Source organism: Pecten maximus, chromosome 13 (assembly GCF_902652985.1).
Source record: "Pecten maximus chromosome 13, xPecMax1.1, whole genome shotgun sequence".
Classification (NCBI taxonomy): Eukaryota; Metazoa; Mollusca; class Bivalvia; order Pectinida; family Pectinidae; genus Pecten; species Pecten maximus.
The window spans coordinates 13,566,036-13,583,290 of NC_047027.1; the positions used below are offsets into that span (position 1 = coordinate 13,566,036).

General features: G+C 34.1%; 2 protein-coding genes across 2 annotated transcripts; one reads left to right on the forward strand and one right to left on the reverse strand.

The window, feature by feature from the left end:
- The first annotated feature begins 1,986 nt into the window (after positions 1 to 1,986).
- LOC117340459 (DNA-binding protein D-ETS-6-like) lies at positions 1,987 to 2,583 on the forward strand. Its single transcript, XM_033902218.1, has one exon. It carries the CDS (start codon positions 1,987 to 1,989, stop codon positions 2,581 to 2,583), a length of 597 nt encoding a protein of 198 aa, XP_033758109.1.
- Positions 2,584 to 5,585: 3,002 nt separating this feature from the next.
- Positions 5,586 to 16,417, reverse strand: LOC117341207 (IgGFc-binding protein-like). The gene is made up of 10 exons (XM_033903067.1): positions 16,336 to 16,417; positions 15,449 to 15,499; positions 14,740 to 14,825; positions 14,123 to 14,194; positions 13,429 to 13,558; positions 12,443 to 12,537; positions 10,353 to 10,421; positions 9,999 to 10,110; positions 9,437 to 9,505; positions 5,586 to 8,690 (listed from the first exon to the last, which is right to left on the reverse strand). The coding sequence occupies exons 1-10, from the start codon at positions 16,349 to 16,351 to the stop codon at positions 7,441 to 7,443; spliced, it is 1,950 nt and encodes a 649-aa protein (XP_033758958.1). The 5' UTR covers positions 16,352 to 16,417; the 3' UTR covers positions 5,586 to 7,440.
- Between the last annotated feature and the right edge of the window lie 838 nt (positions 16,418 to 17,255).

A 17,255-nucleotide genomic window follows, 5' to 3' on the forward strand; every position in this document is an offset into this window, starting at 1 on the left:
GAGTTCCCCACATGTTTCCTTTCTTGTGAAAACTCATTTCGTTTAGATTGAACTTTGATTCAGTTAATTATTTATATCGTTTGTTAGTCTGCAAAAGATTATATTTTCCCAATAGTTTAAAAGCTGTTTAGCTTAATCAGATAATTAGTGATAATATCATTCATCCTTTTACCAGAAATGATTTAATCAGAAACTCAAACTTGTTGTTAAACTGAGAGTAGCCTAATCACCTTTTAAACAATCTCTACCTACTTTCTTAATGTTTCTTATATAAATATAAGTAACGCATTCGTAATAAAGTGTCTTTTTCCAGACAGAAAGCTGAAGAGACATACTTAAAACGCATTTTTTTTCCATTTTTAAGAATCGTTTATAATCTAGTATGAGATTAAATGAAGCCATGAAGCTAAAAGTTAAGATAAAGGATATACTGCAAAAACATAATGACCCTGTCGGTTCTAAAATTTTAAAGATGGAAAGTTAAAATACGGAATCACTGCATATACATCATTTCATGTTTCCCCCATTATTTTACAGTTCCGCTGTTGAACGTTCAAAGCTATGGCGATTGTCACCTGCAGCAGCGAGCGTCACTTCTGGCAGGTACGCTATCCACATATATAAAGAGGGCAATATTTCTGTCACATTCGGGATTTGAAATTCCTGTTTCCTCTTCATTAAACCTCTAGACAATAAGGTGTTTGGCTATACATTTTCTATTTTCTAATGTGCATTATATGCGTTTCCCATCAGACAGCTATGCATACGGTTGTATTTTTTAACCATTGGGCGTGAACCGAGATCTAATGTAATTTGAATTTAAATTATAGATTTACTTATTAACTATAATTGCCAAACACTGACCTTTAAATGGATTCTTAGTTTATTGTCGTTTTTTGTGGCCCTTTTAATCCGAGTACCGTGGTTTAAAAATACAAAAGTGACATTAATTTTAGTAAGTCCTGTTCTTTAAAGTTGATGGTAAAGTCTGAAGTTAAAAGTTGGTTGTAAGGTCTAAACTTTTACGTTGGCGGTAAAGATGTGCTCTTTAAAATTGCCGTTAATTTCTGAGCCTTAATGTTGGCCGACAGGTCTGTGTTATACGTTTAACGTATATATTGAACATTTATGTTCGCGGTAAGATTTGTGCTTTCATGTTTCCAAACAAAATCTCATGCCTTAAGACTAGTAGTAAGATTTGTTTTTTTAAAGCTTTTGTTAAGGGTTAAGCTTAAAAAAAAGTATGGTTTAATGATGGCGGTAAAGACCGATTAATCGGCGACATTGAACCTGTGTTACTTTTACCTTACAAAAATGTCCTATTTACGATGAATTTATGACATCAAGACTGTATCATTCCTTTTGTGTCACAAATCAATCATCCATTAATCCATAATCGATTCCGATAGGAAAACTGCTTTTTATCTTTGGAATTCGTTCATAATTATAATGGAATGCCTTATGAATGACAATCAGACAAACACGTGACAAACTATCCAACCCATCACAGGAATGACATAAAACCACACGGGTACGTACATGTGCTATATTTACAACACATACACACATGTCTTGTGCAAATGTATTGCCATCCTTAGAATTCCGTAGAAATGTTTAGAAGGAAATGCTATTCTACTGAACTTTGCCGTAGCTTAGGATGATTCTTGGTTGCGAATCCTAAATGGTGCTAAAATTGCACAAAAATGCAGTTTTTATGGTCGATAGCAGTCCTTAGTAACACGGCCCATGTTTCTAATCTTTTTCGAGCGTTAGGTTTTATGGGTATAATGTACTATGGGTAGGTTTAGATAGGTTGTTATGTCGGTGAAGCAGGAGACGTTCTCCTCTGTTGTGTCGGTGCTGTAGTTATATCATTCTGTTTTAGGCGGCGGACATGTAAAGTTGTGGCAATTCCTCCTGGAACTCTTAACAGACGAAGCAAACGACTGTTGCATTAAGTGGGAGGGGCCTAACGGCGAGTTCCGCATGACTGATCCAGAGGAAGTTTCCATGCGGTGGGGGAGGCGTAAAAACAAGCCTTCAATGAATTACGACAAATTGAGCAGAGCTTTAAGATATTACTACGACAAAATGATAATTACAAAGATTCAAGGGAAAAGATACACTTATAAGTTCAACTTCAGAAAGATTATGGAATCAAACAAGGCAATGTCAGGATCAGTTTCAACATCCTTGGATTGGAATACCCGTATTGGAATGGATAGTCGATTCCTGCATCACACGCAGTTCCGGGATTCGGTCTCCTCCTTGTTGCCAATTGAGCGGTACGTACAAGTTTCATCTCCCTTTGATCGCGGCTCGCTGTATCCGGTTACAGAATTGGGGCCAGGATATCCACAGATGGTACAATCGGAAGAGGAACGCCTACTGCCATCAACAATGTCTGGATACTCATCTTCCGATTGGCAGGCATCTCCCACTTTTTCAGTTTCCTCACGTTCCTCGCCCCAAGGACTCCCGGCGTACGTCACATTTCAGTCTCAGAATGATTATCGCCCGACATGCGATTGCTACCCGGCCTGTCTTTCAGAAAAGAACACGATGTCTTACGGTAACTATTAGCGACTTCTGGTGGCCATATTGAAAACAGAAACAGTGAATTACATTTAATACATTCCCTCGAGTGTCGTGAAATACTGACATAAACATAATCGTTATCATGGGATAAGAAAAAGGTGTCGTTAAAACGATGATTATTTACATCAGTACAGATTTTGTCTGAAATTGTTCAATCAAACCCATGTAATTCAGTTAGGCATATATTGTATAGCTGCATTTGCCAAAATCATATCAACCGAAACGCATCACTGTTGATGTCGTGTTTCAGTGATAAATCGATGAGAATACGCCACTTTATATATCAAGAGTGTATCTAATTATTTCGTATCCGATACTGGCTCCAAACACTACGGTGTAGTAAGCATATAACCCGCCTCATATAGTTTCGAGGTATATGGATCAACATTAAAATCGATAGTATAGTTTCGAAAGCCTAACATCTAAAGTACAAAAAACAATTAAAGACTTGGTATTCATTGATAAAGATTAGTAAAAGCATCCAAGGTAGGTTGTACATCTGGCGGAATTTAAAGATCTATTTGTTTAACAATTTCAACTACAAAGGCACTGTTGCTGCAATACATGCACGAGAAACATGCAAATGCAATACATCCCTATTATCATTTAGATGCACATATGTTCATAGATGAATGCAAATATGTTTTTGTTATTCATGATTGTTATTAATTTCCTTCCGACTACGGTTTGCACTTTTGGAACACTTATTTTCGTGTATGCGTCTGTGACACATATCCATAGAAACGCGTTTCTTTCGATGATAAATAATCTTGAAATATTTTATCAAAACTGCACGATAATTTAAATAACAGTAGTGTACCGGGTCAGCATCGTGTGATGACTCATGTTATTTGTTATAGACAGTTGATTTGAAAAAAACCTCCACAAATATTCATAAATGCAAAATGATGATACATTTTCGACTTTGTGTATCATCTTACAACAACATGAATATGATTCATGTGATTTAATTCATTATTATGTGACACATCAACTCATTCGGACAAAATTTCAGAACGGAAAATATGGTGATGTCATAAATTATGGCATTTGTTTTAATATATACTAATGCATATGTACTAATAAGCAAAGTTCCAGGTTACAACGTTAACATCGACACGTATTTATGGCCATTTCTGCTTTTTATACTCCCATCAGAAGGCGTGCATTGCTGAAATGATCAATAACCTATCAAATATATATTGTAGGTAAAATACATTATTAATGATCTAATATTATTATACATTAAAGAGAGTATGGCACTGTAGACGAGTTCGCCGTTTGACAGGTTCTTCCTAAAACAATCAGTGATATATGTCCTTATTACTCTGCTTTATTAAAGGTGCTTCTGTGCCTACAGCATTGAGCTTACCAGTAAATGCATAATGCACCAACCATGGAATAGAAAATTATTTTATTATCTGCAATGAAACAATAAATAATATTAGACTGACAGTTATAGCCTATTATTGTAGCACATTAAGGATATGTATCTTGGAAAATTGAACAGTGAGACATATCAAGAAAATAGTTCCTCTTATCCTCCCTGTAAGTTCTTTCAGCATTGTTTTAGCCGTTGCTCATACAAACATTATCAATGGGAGTCGGGCATCTTTTGCATTGTTTAGGGTTTGGTACAGATGTTGAAAATATATGCTTGCTTTCTGGTACAGAGCAATTGGCCTAATGTTTGCATAGTTATATTATCGTTTACCCAAGAAAAGCTAAACACGTATGTTCTATGGGTGAATACAACAATGGATGATTTAGGAAATATTCAGTTCCTTCTTTCACCAGATACGATAACGAGGAATAACAGGTATAGCCAATACCTTTCGTCATGCAGAGTTATTGAGATTGTCAAATAACCTCATAAAAAACTTCAATGCAATCAAGTCATTACTTTTTTTTTATTTTTGAGCATAACACAATCTATTCCGAAATATTGCGATAATGTTTTCTTATACCTCACTATAGAGGACATCATTTTGATCTTTTACACTGATAAATTCGATTCAGTCCGTAAACATTATACAAACAGCACAGCTACCTATATCTTCCGGAGCATGGATTTATTTGAAATATATCAACGGACGCGATTCCCCCAATTGATTTGAAAAATAAACGATCTTATAGCTGATAATATATCCCACAAAATGAGTCCGACGTTTACATTCTGTAAATGCCCAGGTGCATATCTAGGGGATTATCTTCAATTAACACTTTTTATTTTGAAATAATTCCGAAATATAATGTCTACGCTGATTAATTAATGTTTGGTGACTCCGTTTACTCATTTTGCTAATCCTGTGCTAGAATTTAGCGCGGCAAAATGGAAACGTTTACAGTTTTCTGTTATGTTGATCATGTACGTAAACATCTTAAAAAATTGAAGTCCCGAGTATGTTTCTTATTATAAAGAAAGAGAGGAGCAATTGTAGCTTGATCAGATACTCAACTGTGTATATCTTTTTTTGTCTATGAAATGTAGACATGTTCGATGTAGTCTTGTGAAGTTTGCGTTCAAGAACTTAATTCCTAATATGATTCAGAAGTACTATACAGCTTGTTAACAGATATGAATAAATTAATTATATTTGCATTGAATTGAAAGTTTGGCATTGCGGCCAGTAATTTCCATGACAAAATTCATCCAAATATTCTATCATACACATGTAGATACTATCTTTTTATACAATTTTCGTGTAAAGTACGCATTGTTTCTACTGTTATTCATGCAAATGTTATTGTTTTGATTAACGCCATAAAGAAGTAGTATATGAGTATTGAAAAAAAAAAGATCGTCAATAATGTTACAAACCTAAATCATATCATTTGCTGCATGTTTCCATAACAAACATCATTGTTGTATGTGTAATGTTGTTGTTTTATCACTCTTTTTTCGAATCTTTATTATAATTATGCTAAATATTGACTAGAACACATGATGTGCATAATATGTTGTTCTGATTTGATGATTTGCCAAAGTTTTCAATACAGCCATCTTCATACATTTGATTAGACAGATTGTTTCAATTATAGTTTTCCTCAAAATAATTATAATTATAATCATTATGTTGCCTGCCACTATTGATTCTTTTAACAACGAGTTATTTCAATGTCAACTTCAGATATTAAAATGCTAAGTATTATCAACCAATGCAAAATTGATGTGAAAAGGGAGGCAACTTTTTTGCATACTTCATATTTCTTTTGAATGAAAAAGGTACGCCTAAAATGCTTTTACTCATCTTTTATGTTTTTAAAACATACGGTTACATTTTAATATATGCGAGTAACTGTCAAAATCTAAAATCAGTTTCATATATGATAAGGTAAAATAGGTTTTAAGTATGTGTTTGTTCAGTGATTTTTACAGTGAATACTCAACAGTATAGTGTAAAATACTTCATCATTAGATGGATAAACATTTCCTGTGAAAACGACGATGACCTATAGAGTATTGCTCGTTGTAATATGGATTGATTATGATGACATTATGTTTGTTCAAAAATAAAATATTCTTTAAAATATGAATTGAGTTTGAGTTCATATTATTAACGATGACTGTCTAGTACTTATTTGAAATGAATGAAAACGTTCTCCGACCAACGAAGTCAATTTGTCTCTATTAATTTGTATAGTAAAAATATTTGGAATATACCTTTAGGAAAATGAACACCGCTGAATCAACTTAATTATTTACACTTAGGTAACTTAATTTGCATTTCATAGCACTATCATAGTTATTAATAGTTGTCAGATAATAAATGCTTACCTTCTGCTATACGTGTATATATTTGTGGATGTTTTGATTCCATATCTAAAAATTACACAAATATTTACTAATTTTGTAAAATACAAAAAAGGTTAAGGAGTTTTGATTTCAAGAACTGATTTACGTTATGTTACAAACATAGTTATGAAAGAAACGGTGAAGTTATTTTGGTAGGAAAGCGAACAAAAGCATATGAGAACTAAAAAGCTGGCCCATCCTTGTTTAACTAGAATCAGATAAAATGAAAGAACTATTCACAAAATCTATCACCAGTATTTCCAAATGTCCAGATCCTAAATGACGTCACAAAACAGGTAAGATAACGCGAAAGGAAACTACAGGAAGACGCAAAAAGGAAGGAAGATGAAGAATTAAAAAAAATATGAATAACGGATCCGATGTAGATTATGTCATACTATCAATACTGTTAATATATGTCTGTTACTAATATCAAGGCAAGAGTCTGTATTAGAAAGGATGGACTTGATTAATTGTGTATTAGATATTTTTTTATTAAGGCCCTTTTTGTGACAATGTAAACAACATACGCATTTGATCATATTATTCTAGACATGAAATTGGCCAAACAAAGGTCACGTTTGCTGACATGTTTGTATGATGGTTATAAATATCCCCTGTCAAAGAATAGATTGGATGTCTCGCACGACGTTAAGATTAAAGTACATCAAGATATATTCCTTCACATGAAATTTACACGAATATTTTTTTACGTGAAATTCACCTGAAATTCAAGTGAAACCAACGGACGAAATTCACATGAAATTAATGTGAATGTCACCTCAATATTTTTCATATGAATTTCACTTGAAAGAATATTGCCTGTGTATGTATATTCTTTCGTCTTTCACCCATGCTCATGACCGTGATGTATGTGGTAAAAGATGCTTCACATTAATTTTGTTTTAATCCCTATCCCAATCCATATTGATCATGGGTCTACAAACGAAAAACAGATAAAGAACACACAACCATTCAAAATACTATATTGTATCGATCAAATTTAAAATAGATATATTTCTATAGCGAAATTTCATCTTTTCCAGTTAAAATACACCAAGATTTCCGGGATAAGCATACGTTTCTATTGATTTTATATGTTTGAACGGTTTTCTAAATCCGTATGCAATAACACTAAATGTCACATTGTTATCTGTATCTGAAATAGAGCAGGTCTGGTTATCGTTGCATGTGACTGAAATGAAGCTGTACTCCTCGCCGTCAACATCAGTGAATTTCTGATATCCAACAATTGGCAAGTCGGTCCCGCTAACGGATTGGAGCATTAGTTCGGACTGATCATTATGCCGAATTGTCACCACAATGAAGTTTTCAAAGTCCGAGGCTCTAACAGGGGGCGCAATGAGCACAGGGCCATGTGAAAACTGGTCTATTGATGGCACAATGGTCATCCCGATTGATTCTCTTATAGGAAACAACAGGACGAGTATCGGTTTGTCACTGGAGACGACGTAAGGCTTGTATGGAAGTGTAACGATATCAGTGAAATTAGATATACTATAATGCTTGGTGTATAGTTTTGCAGTGACATTGATATTAGTGTTGTTTTCAGAGGTGACAATCCTGATGTAACTAGCTCTAGCACTTCTGAGAGGTGGAACCAGGAACTTTGACCCCCATTTAGACACGGGAGGTAGATACTCCACTAAATGGTTACAGTAGTCATGCCCAGCAGAACATCGGTGTCCAGATACTACTGCTATTGGTTTATCACTAACGATACGAGTGCCCGTCAAATCTTTAAGAGTGTAATAGTCTGGATCTAGAAGAAACGTATCTAATTTGTCAAGCACAACGGTGATTGTGTCTCCTTCTCTGTGATACTTGGAGGGGACGTAAACCTCTGGGGAACTGAGTGTAATATTAACCACTGTGTTGTCGTACGGCGCTCCGACTGCAAACTGGCCCCCGAAAGTACTGGTTGACCTAAACGTACCCACGATATAAGATACACCAAGAGACTCTATCGGTAGAGCCAGGTAATCCTCCGCCACACAGCAATTAAAAAAATTGGAAGCCGTGACTGATATTGGTATGTTTGAAGTTACAATGATCCCTTTGTTTGTCTTGCCAGTATGTCGCATGGTAAAATTGGCGTCTATATCAAAACGGTTGGCTGGACCAGAGACAAGTTTTGATGTTGAATTCAAACTTGTAATCACTTGGATTTGTGCTTCAGGAGCAGAAAATGTAACAGTAGTACTGAGAGTGATACGGGAGTAATCATAGTTCAAATTCCTCATAAACATCAGGAAAAACTCGGTTCCTTTAGACCCTGTAAAACACAAACAATGCAACATATGTCAGTGGCACTGTAGAACTATGATAAAAATTAACATCATTTCTGTAAATCACATAACTTAACTGTTCTAATAACTTCTCCCTTTCTGTTGCGCCCCCGTTATCAAATAAATAACATTCGCTTGTATCAAATGAATAACACCCTTTGCAGTTTTTGGAATAAATAAACGTTCCGTATTTGTAAAATTCGTCTGTCTGAAAGGGAAAAATAGTAATGCTTTCCTGAACATGATTTATTTGAAGAATAGTCATCAAACCCACTTGTGCAATTGTACTGTAAGATTTATCGACTCGTTAAATGATTTCAATGTTATTAAGAGGTAAGTTATTGGCTGACCCTTGGCCGATTCCTGTTGCTCTCTTCATCCTATTGAATTTGAAAACATCCGGTGAGGACTGGTTCAATACATACGATTATATTAAAAACATTCGCTTAGGAGTGGTTCAATACATATGATTATACTTAAAACGGTCGATGTGGACTGTTCAATGCATATGATAATATTAAAAACAGTCGATGCGGACTGGTTCTATACATATGATAATATTAAAAACAGTAGATGAGCACCGGTTCAGTATATATATGAATAATTATATTAAAAGCAGGCGGTGTACAATCTGCATATATGGGTGTTTGTATATAATTATACGAAAACGCACCTTCTCTTATATTGTTATATACCTTCAATTTTGGTTTTAACAATATATACATATGTTTACCGTGGTGTGATGTTGGTGACAGACTTGTTGGTTGCGTTGTTGATGGCACTAACGATGGAGTTGCATTGCCTAAGAAAAGTAACAAAACATACGTTTCCAGTTATACTTTTGATAATTTCCGTAAAAGAAAACTCTAATTCATTATGACAGCGACTATTAAATATTTGGTATACACAAGATCTTACCACGAAACTATCTTGATAACTTAAAACTCACGCAAAGCCCTTGCTATACATAACACTATTTACCTTACAATGGACAAATAACCTATCTGGTTTATAGAGATTTATCAGTTGATCTTTGACAGGTTTAACGTCTTCGTTAAGGACGAGTATTACAGGAAATGTAGTTTTCGCGACTCCATCGGGAGTCTTGACAAAAAGAGAGTGTATATTTGCGCAGATCACATGATCGACTATATTGTTCTACAATAGATTTATTTATAATTATTATACCTTTTTTTTTGTCTTGAAAAATGTGGAAATAGAAACCCTTGCGGATATCACTTTTCCGAGTAGTTCCTTTCCTTAATTCTAAAAAACAATAAAACTTTTTAATTTACATTTGGTATTACAGAGGTCATCCGGACAACATAAGAAACAGTTTCCACGTCGGGTAGCCCGCCTGCCGATCTCTACTGGGTTGTATACTGGAGGGGGAGCACATTCCCGGTCCTTTATTCAACAGTCAACATTAGAGATACATTTATTTAATTATACATCAAGAATTGCAATAGCTAGCTGTTTTACAACTGAATCAATCAAATGAGTTGTTTTCTATGTCATTGAATTTCTGAAGGCAATGCAAATTGGAAAAAATCCAAATCCGAGCATTCTTATTTATAAATTGATCATACGACTTTGAAGTGATGTAACATTTCCGCGATAAAGTAAAATAATACCAGAAGAGTACTTACAGTATTCTGTACACAGCTAGTTTTGTAAAATGTATCACCAAACTGGTAGATTTCTTCAATGTGACAAACCTACAATAAAATAATTTAAGGATTGACGTGAGTAATGTTTTGGAGCCATACGAAAACCGAAAACAGAATAACGAAGCAAGTCATGTCCTACAAATCCTTAGAACACAAGCCCTGTGTAAGTACTCTTTTATTGGCGGGCTTTTTATCTCTTTAGGAAAATTAACGCGGCTGTATCATCTAATCAAAAGCGACGTTACAATTTTATGTCATGATGATAACTTTTTAAGCCAATGGGAATGCTTGTTACAAAAAAAAACCTCTTCTTGTTTATATACGTTCATTTTGAAAGAAAATGATTTCGACTTTGTACCTGTTTACTGCCTGTAATATATTTTATAATCTGATACCAAATCAATTTCCATTTAATTAATTGGTATCAACGTTGTAATTACCGGGTTTTGTTCCGTTATTTCGGCCTTTCAGAGGACGAGAAAAATGTAGGAAAATGAGCAAAAGGGTTATAGTAAATGAATGACAGGGGAGAGAGGGAGGAAGAGAAAGAAGAATAGGGAGTTGTCTAGATCTGTTGTATCTAACTTAAAATAAATCTATAATGGTATTAATTGCGAATTCTTGTCCCAATTTTCGTTCTGTTCTAACTCAGACATCAGGATTCCCTGGGTCGCAGAGGGTTTGTTTTTCTGTGAGAGTTGGATATTTCCTCATGGTCCTTCATGTTAAGTTTCAACCGACATACTCGGAACCGGTGGTTAGAGGACAGAAACAAGCATGTGATCTATTCATGTTGGCCGTTTACGTTATTCCGTTCCAACAGAGGTTGACATATTATACAAATATCAACTGTTCAAATTGCCCACGATCTGATGTAAAAGCTCGGAGGTATTCTCCCTTCGATTGCCCACTTCTTTGACATTATTTTTGTATTTAAAATTGAAGTACATTGTGTGAAGGTAAGTAGAGGGACATGAAAAAAAGTTTTATGTTGAAATACCCAGTTAGCCGAGAGATAAATGATTATATATTGTTATGTTATATGTCGTTAACCGTCGTTAGGAGTAAGGAAGAAGTTGTGATGCTGTAATAGTAAGCATTATAACATAAATGGTAACTCAGGGCTATGGAAACTTCCTTTATTCTAGAGGGGCAGGGAGGGTAATTGTTATTGTGATGGTGTTGTCGGGTGGGCTGTTATCTTTTCACGTAGAATGCAACTCGGACCTCCCAGAATGTGTCTGCATGTTGATTACCGTACTATATTATCAAATAAGTCTTGGCTTTGATATGAAATACCACATTACACTAAGCAAGGGTAAACAACTCGACTATTCCGGGGGAGGCAACTGCTGAGTATGCCTATTGTGGCTCTTGACATTTCAAAAATGCGTAGCATATAGTACACAACTTGATCACCCAAGGGTGACACAAAATCAATGCTGAATATGAAGATATTTTTATCGGAGTGGGTCACAGAGGAGAAAACCCCAGTTATCAAAGGGTTTCAATATGTGCCGATTAACCGGCTGGTCAGTAATCATCAACCCTGGAAAAGTATCTATGGGAATCCTGGGGACCCTAAGTAGTATGAATATAATGTAGCAGAGCCACAGGTTCCGGACAACCAGCAGGAAATCTTATGTTACACACTGTACATTAATCAATTGATTAGACAATTCGTATTTGAAATGTATACGTATCTAAATAATATACAATATATATCGATATCAGATTCAGTAAGGGGTATCTCGATCTGCACGAAACGTCGTTAAAACCGCTATTAAAACAAGAAGTTCAACCTCTGTGTTCCGCGTCAAGCTTCAATTGTGTTTTCCAGCGAGTTCTAAATGATTTTGTCATCGATTGTAACCCTTAATACATATATACTATCATTATGTATTGACTCGTTTCTATTGTGGTATGTTATGCCTATGGAATTAATTATTATAATATGAATGACATATAGGATAATACTGAAAATAGTTCAGGATGTTCCAATAATAACATGATATTATCTTCATTGGTAAAACTTCCTCTTTCCATATTCATGTGTGAATTGTATATACCTCTCCTTGAGCACAAACTGATATGACGTCACATTCGGCGGGGTCACGTGTTTGAGCACAAGTTAAACATACAGGCCCTCTTTCTTGCGGATATCCTGAATAAAAAAATGGTCGATTTGTATGAAAATTGTCAAGTTAATCGTAGAACACAAGACAAACTTGGACCTGTATCAATATTTCATTTCGTATACAGAAACCTTTATTTTTTTAAACCCTCGGTATAAGTGTAACTGTAGATTAAACATATAGTTATGTACACACCTAATCCCTCCAAAAAGATAAATGTTATTTTATTTTAACTTACTCTATTTTGATCCCAGGAATATTTGCTCCATATTCAGCTCATATTATATATATATCCTAGCATAATGTATAACTTTGTTTTTGTGGTGTTACTTCAGTGTGCATGTTGAACATAGAAGGTAATTAAAGTTAAGCTCCCTGATGTATCGGGGATTTTCTTTCGTGTATTCTAATTAGGGAACAATGAGGAGATCAACATAGAATTTTTGCTCTCATAGAAACACTTTGGATCTTTAATCTTTCATTTCTTTCCTAACTAATCTGTCTTTCTTAGTTTTGTTTCTATTGGTGTCATATAACCCTGGATGTTAGACCCAAATAAAACAAGCAAAGAAACTTCAGTGGTGCTTTTAATCACCTGTCATCACTTCACCAAAAGGTATCAAAGTAGTTTTGATTTCGGATTTTATTCTGTGTTTGATCTACATCTACATAACACTGTTGATATATATAACACTGTTGCTATATATATATTTATATATATGACACGTGTCACTGAAGAGTAGTTTCCGTGCTCGGTATTAGGTTGGATTGTATCAATAAAATATTCTTTTCCCATAATTCTGACCCTAAACAACAGTACTTCTTATCCATAAAACCACGTGACTTACCGCCCGTAACATAACGGAACGTACTGTCCGTAACAGAACTGGAGTTATCGTCCGTAAGACAACAGGACTTACCGTCCGCACCACACCTTGCAGCGTTACACAGGTCACCATGGCAACACTCTGTACATACATGCTGGACATGTGTTCCATTAGTGTCTTGAAAATTGGCGGAACTGTTTCCATGGGGAGTCAATGAGCATCTCTTTTCCATATAAAATAAAACAACAAACACTATGTCATCAATTCATTCGTATTATCATTTTCTCAAAATATGTTTAAAAAAATATCCAAATGGAATTCTAGGGATTCTTCAATTGAAATACAAGATATAGATATTTTTAGATATCAAACAAGTATACTGCATAAAAAAACGTATTTCCAAAAGGATGAAGGGCATGAAGTAAGAAGTAATTATGTTGCAACGATTAATGAACTTCAAAGTAGAATTATATTGTCAGCTCTTTTACATCAAAAAGAAAGAGATGATATCATAGCGCGTTTTGATTAAAGTTATTTTTATCAAAGTAAGATTATGCTATTTTAGTTTATCTGTATTGTTTGCTGCCTCAGGTAGTATGATTCACCGATTATCAATTTCCCTAAAACCCGGAATACAGGATGTTTTTGTACAGTCTCTGTGTATGTTTTAGGCTATTGAAGTTTGTCAATTGATCATGTCACTAATCTGTTGGATGATTCGGTTACTGGCGAATATATATATGGAAACCGATGGTACCATGGTATATATCATAGCTGGTATATTTACCTGTGTAGACATGCATCCAACGTTAAATAAGGTTTTTCCTTCATCAGTTCGATAGGATTCAGTCACACAAATCTGAAATTAGAATGCATTATCATCTTCAGACAAATTCTATCAATATATCCTCTAATAATGTAGTAGTTTGCATAACCCGTGAGCAGACAGGCTCATTTTTGTAGTAGCGCGTTCCCACATCGGACGATAAATGAGACGTCACACGGGTAAACAGTCCTGTGACAAACAACAGGACAGTCACGGAATGGTGCGTAAACTCATTTACATAATAATCACAAATCTTCGTAATAGGATCGAACCTTACATCTACTATTTCTGGTATATTTGTATATTTGTATATTTCTTTTCTATCAATGTACGTATTATTAAGACATTATTGTATTTTTAAGAAAATTGAGTTAATATGAATAAAAAAAAGAATATGCTCCTTATTTAAAAAAAAATGAAAAAAATAAAGAATATAAGAAACAGGCAAAATCTTTAAAATACCCATGAAAAATGTAACATTAACATTTAATAACTTCAATACAATAGATAACGCATAATGTTCTGTGACTCATGAAAATAAAAAAATGTGTATATCACTGACAAAATATTCTACCTACCTCTCCATCCGGACAGTGTTCAATACCGGAACATAGTTGCGGTTGAGTGACTCCATTACAACGTAAACATCGAAGGGCGATGGTATCTGTAAACTTGATACGCTGTTGTGCATGTTATTGTCACAACTACACACGAGACTATTACGTCAGTATGCAAATAAAGCTAGTACACGGAAATTATTTCTTTACTGGTGATTAACAGATTTCGTTCAATTCTATTGTATCCATTAATATCGTTGATTTGCTGCACGTTAAACTTAAGTAGATACAGTGGGTTACTGAGCTATAACAATAAAATAATTTCTTTACTGGTGATTAACATATTTCGTTCAATTATATTGTATACGTTCATACCGTTGCTTTGCTGCACGTTAAAATAGATACGGCGTATTGTGGGTTACTTAGTTATTAACATTTAAGTGCATATGAACTGTATGTGAACTGGATTCATCGATAAAGCAGAATAATGATGGTGAGTAATGATATTCAAAATGACAATTTTTATGTAACTGTTTAAGAACCAATGAATAACAATATTTCGATACTATCGAGTGTGACGTCAGACAATACTGGAGAATATTGACAAAGTCAAAACGGAAGACATTGAAAAGAACACAAAACTTATATATGAGGTTATACAGTTTTATAGACCAGATTTTACATACAGCAAAATTGCCCGTTTTAAAACTACAACACTGTATTTACTTACATTGAAGGCTGACAAGAAGAACAACAATGTTGCCGAGTAAAGTGTGTGAACCTGTAAAATAATATTATCTTTCTGAAAACACGCTTTATTTTAAAGCTACGAGACTAGTTATAAATTTCATGCAAATGAGGAATGTTTATTACGGATTTACACGGAGTACCTTTATCCGTGATAGGTACACGTAACCGCATTACTTTGTCTTCGTTTCTGTATCATGTCCATTGTTCGTTACCTTAGATGTCCATGTTAAGGTTTCCTGCCTTTTATAGCTGACTACATATTTATTGAATTATGTAGGGTTTCTGTAAACGTCAGTTTATTGTACTAAATGAGGCTTTAATGTTTGTTAGCATACATTACTACTTCATCTTTGTAATTAGTCATAAAATCTGCGACAAATAATGGTAAAATGAATAATCATTCAAAACGAGTCATTACTGATAAATGATATATATACATTGTGCTATACACACTTAATTACTTGATACTATAAAACAATAATTAAATGACGTGAAAGTGCTGTTCTATTATTTAAACCTCATTGGCATAATGATCATGGGCAACATGTTATCTTAACATTTTCTATTAGTTACATTGTAATAGTAATTTGTATAAACGCGCTCTATAATTTATAGATCGTATTCACCTAACTAATAGGAAAGTGTTAAATTATTAGGTCTGTCTAATATATACCATAGTACATCGACATACTGGTAAGGGATAATGTATTGTAGTTTGTCCAACCAACTGAAATGAGTATCAAAACCTTAGGAAAACGGCTCCGGCGTATTCAAAATATATTTTTTGAAATAGGTTAGAAAAAGATTTGCTGCGTCTTTACAAAAATTGACACAATAAAAAAAACTTATGTTGACTATTGAACTTACCCATCAGAAAACACATTCAAATATCGCAGGCGTAAATCTAATGACACATTTCGCCTTAACACAAGTTTATACAGGCATCTAGACGATACATGACTTATCTTTTTAGGTTGGATATTTCACAATACGTGTTAGTATTATCTAGTGTGTCGGTTTAAGTGAATTTTGACAGATGTTCTGTGATGATCACTATTGTTCAAGTGATTCCTTTCATCCTTTAAGATCGGCATGTCTATGCCACTCTTCGAATAAAAACTGGCCCTCTGTCTAGTTATAGCAATAGTCATCACTCATGGATAGGTAACGTTTTGTTGTCTTCTGAAAGATATTTGTGTAGCACAGCTTCATAATGTCTAAAGAATATAATGACTTCATTTTCGACATACATTATTGTGGTTTTACCTGTGACTCATATAATTAATTAATTGCTTTAGATAAAGTAGGTATTCTTTGATGATGACTATTTAATGGATCAGCCCTATAACATTATATCGGTATTTCAGCTGAACGAAAAAATACATGTTCTGTTGTTATGCAAAATTATTTCCTATACATTTGTTAATGAGTGTATGGCGGACATTTCAATTAATTAAAATAAAATGTGAGTTTAGAAAAAAAAATCCAGTTTAATGAAAACTGACTATAAAATTTCTTCTCATAATTATTATGCTGCGACTGTAATTCCTTTTATTTTCGGCGTTCGAACATTTTTAACAAAATGAAACATGTATGTTGCGTTTTTACTGACCCTCCTAAAAAATATATTTAATTATGGCAGTTGAGAGAATTATAATACAATTTACTTGAAATCTAAACACATTGATTAATTAATAATTCAAGTTTTGATGTGTCGCGACTCAACAGGCGAAGTTGGTGATATTTAGTGTGTAAGTGTGACTTTAAACATATGTTCGGTGTTTACA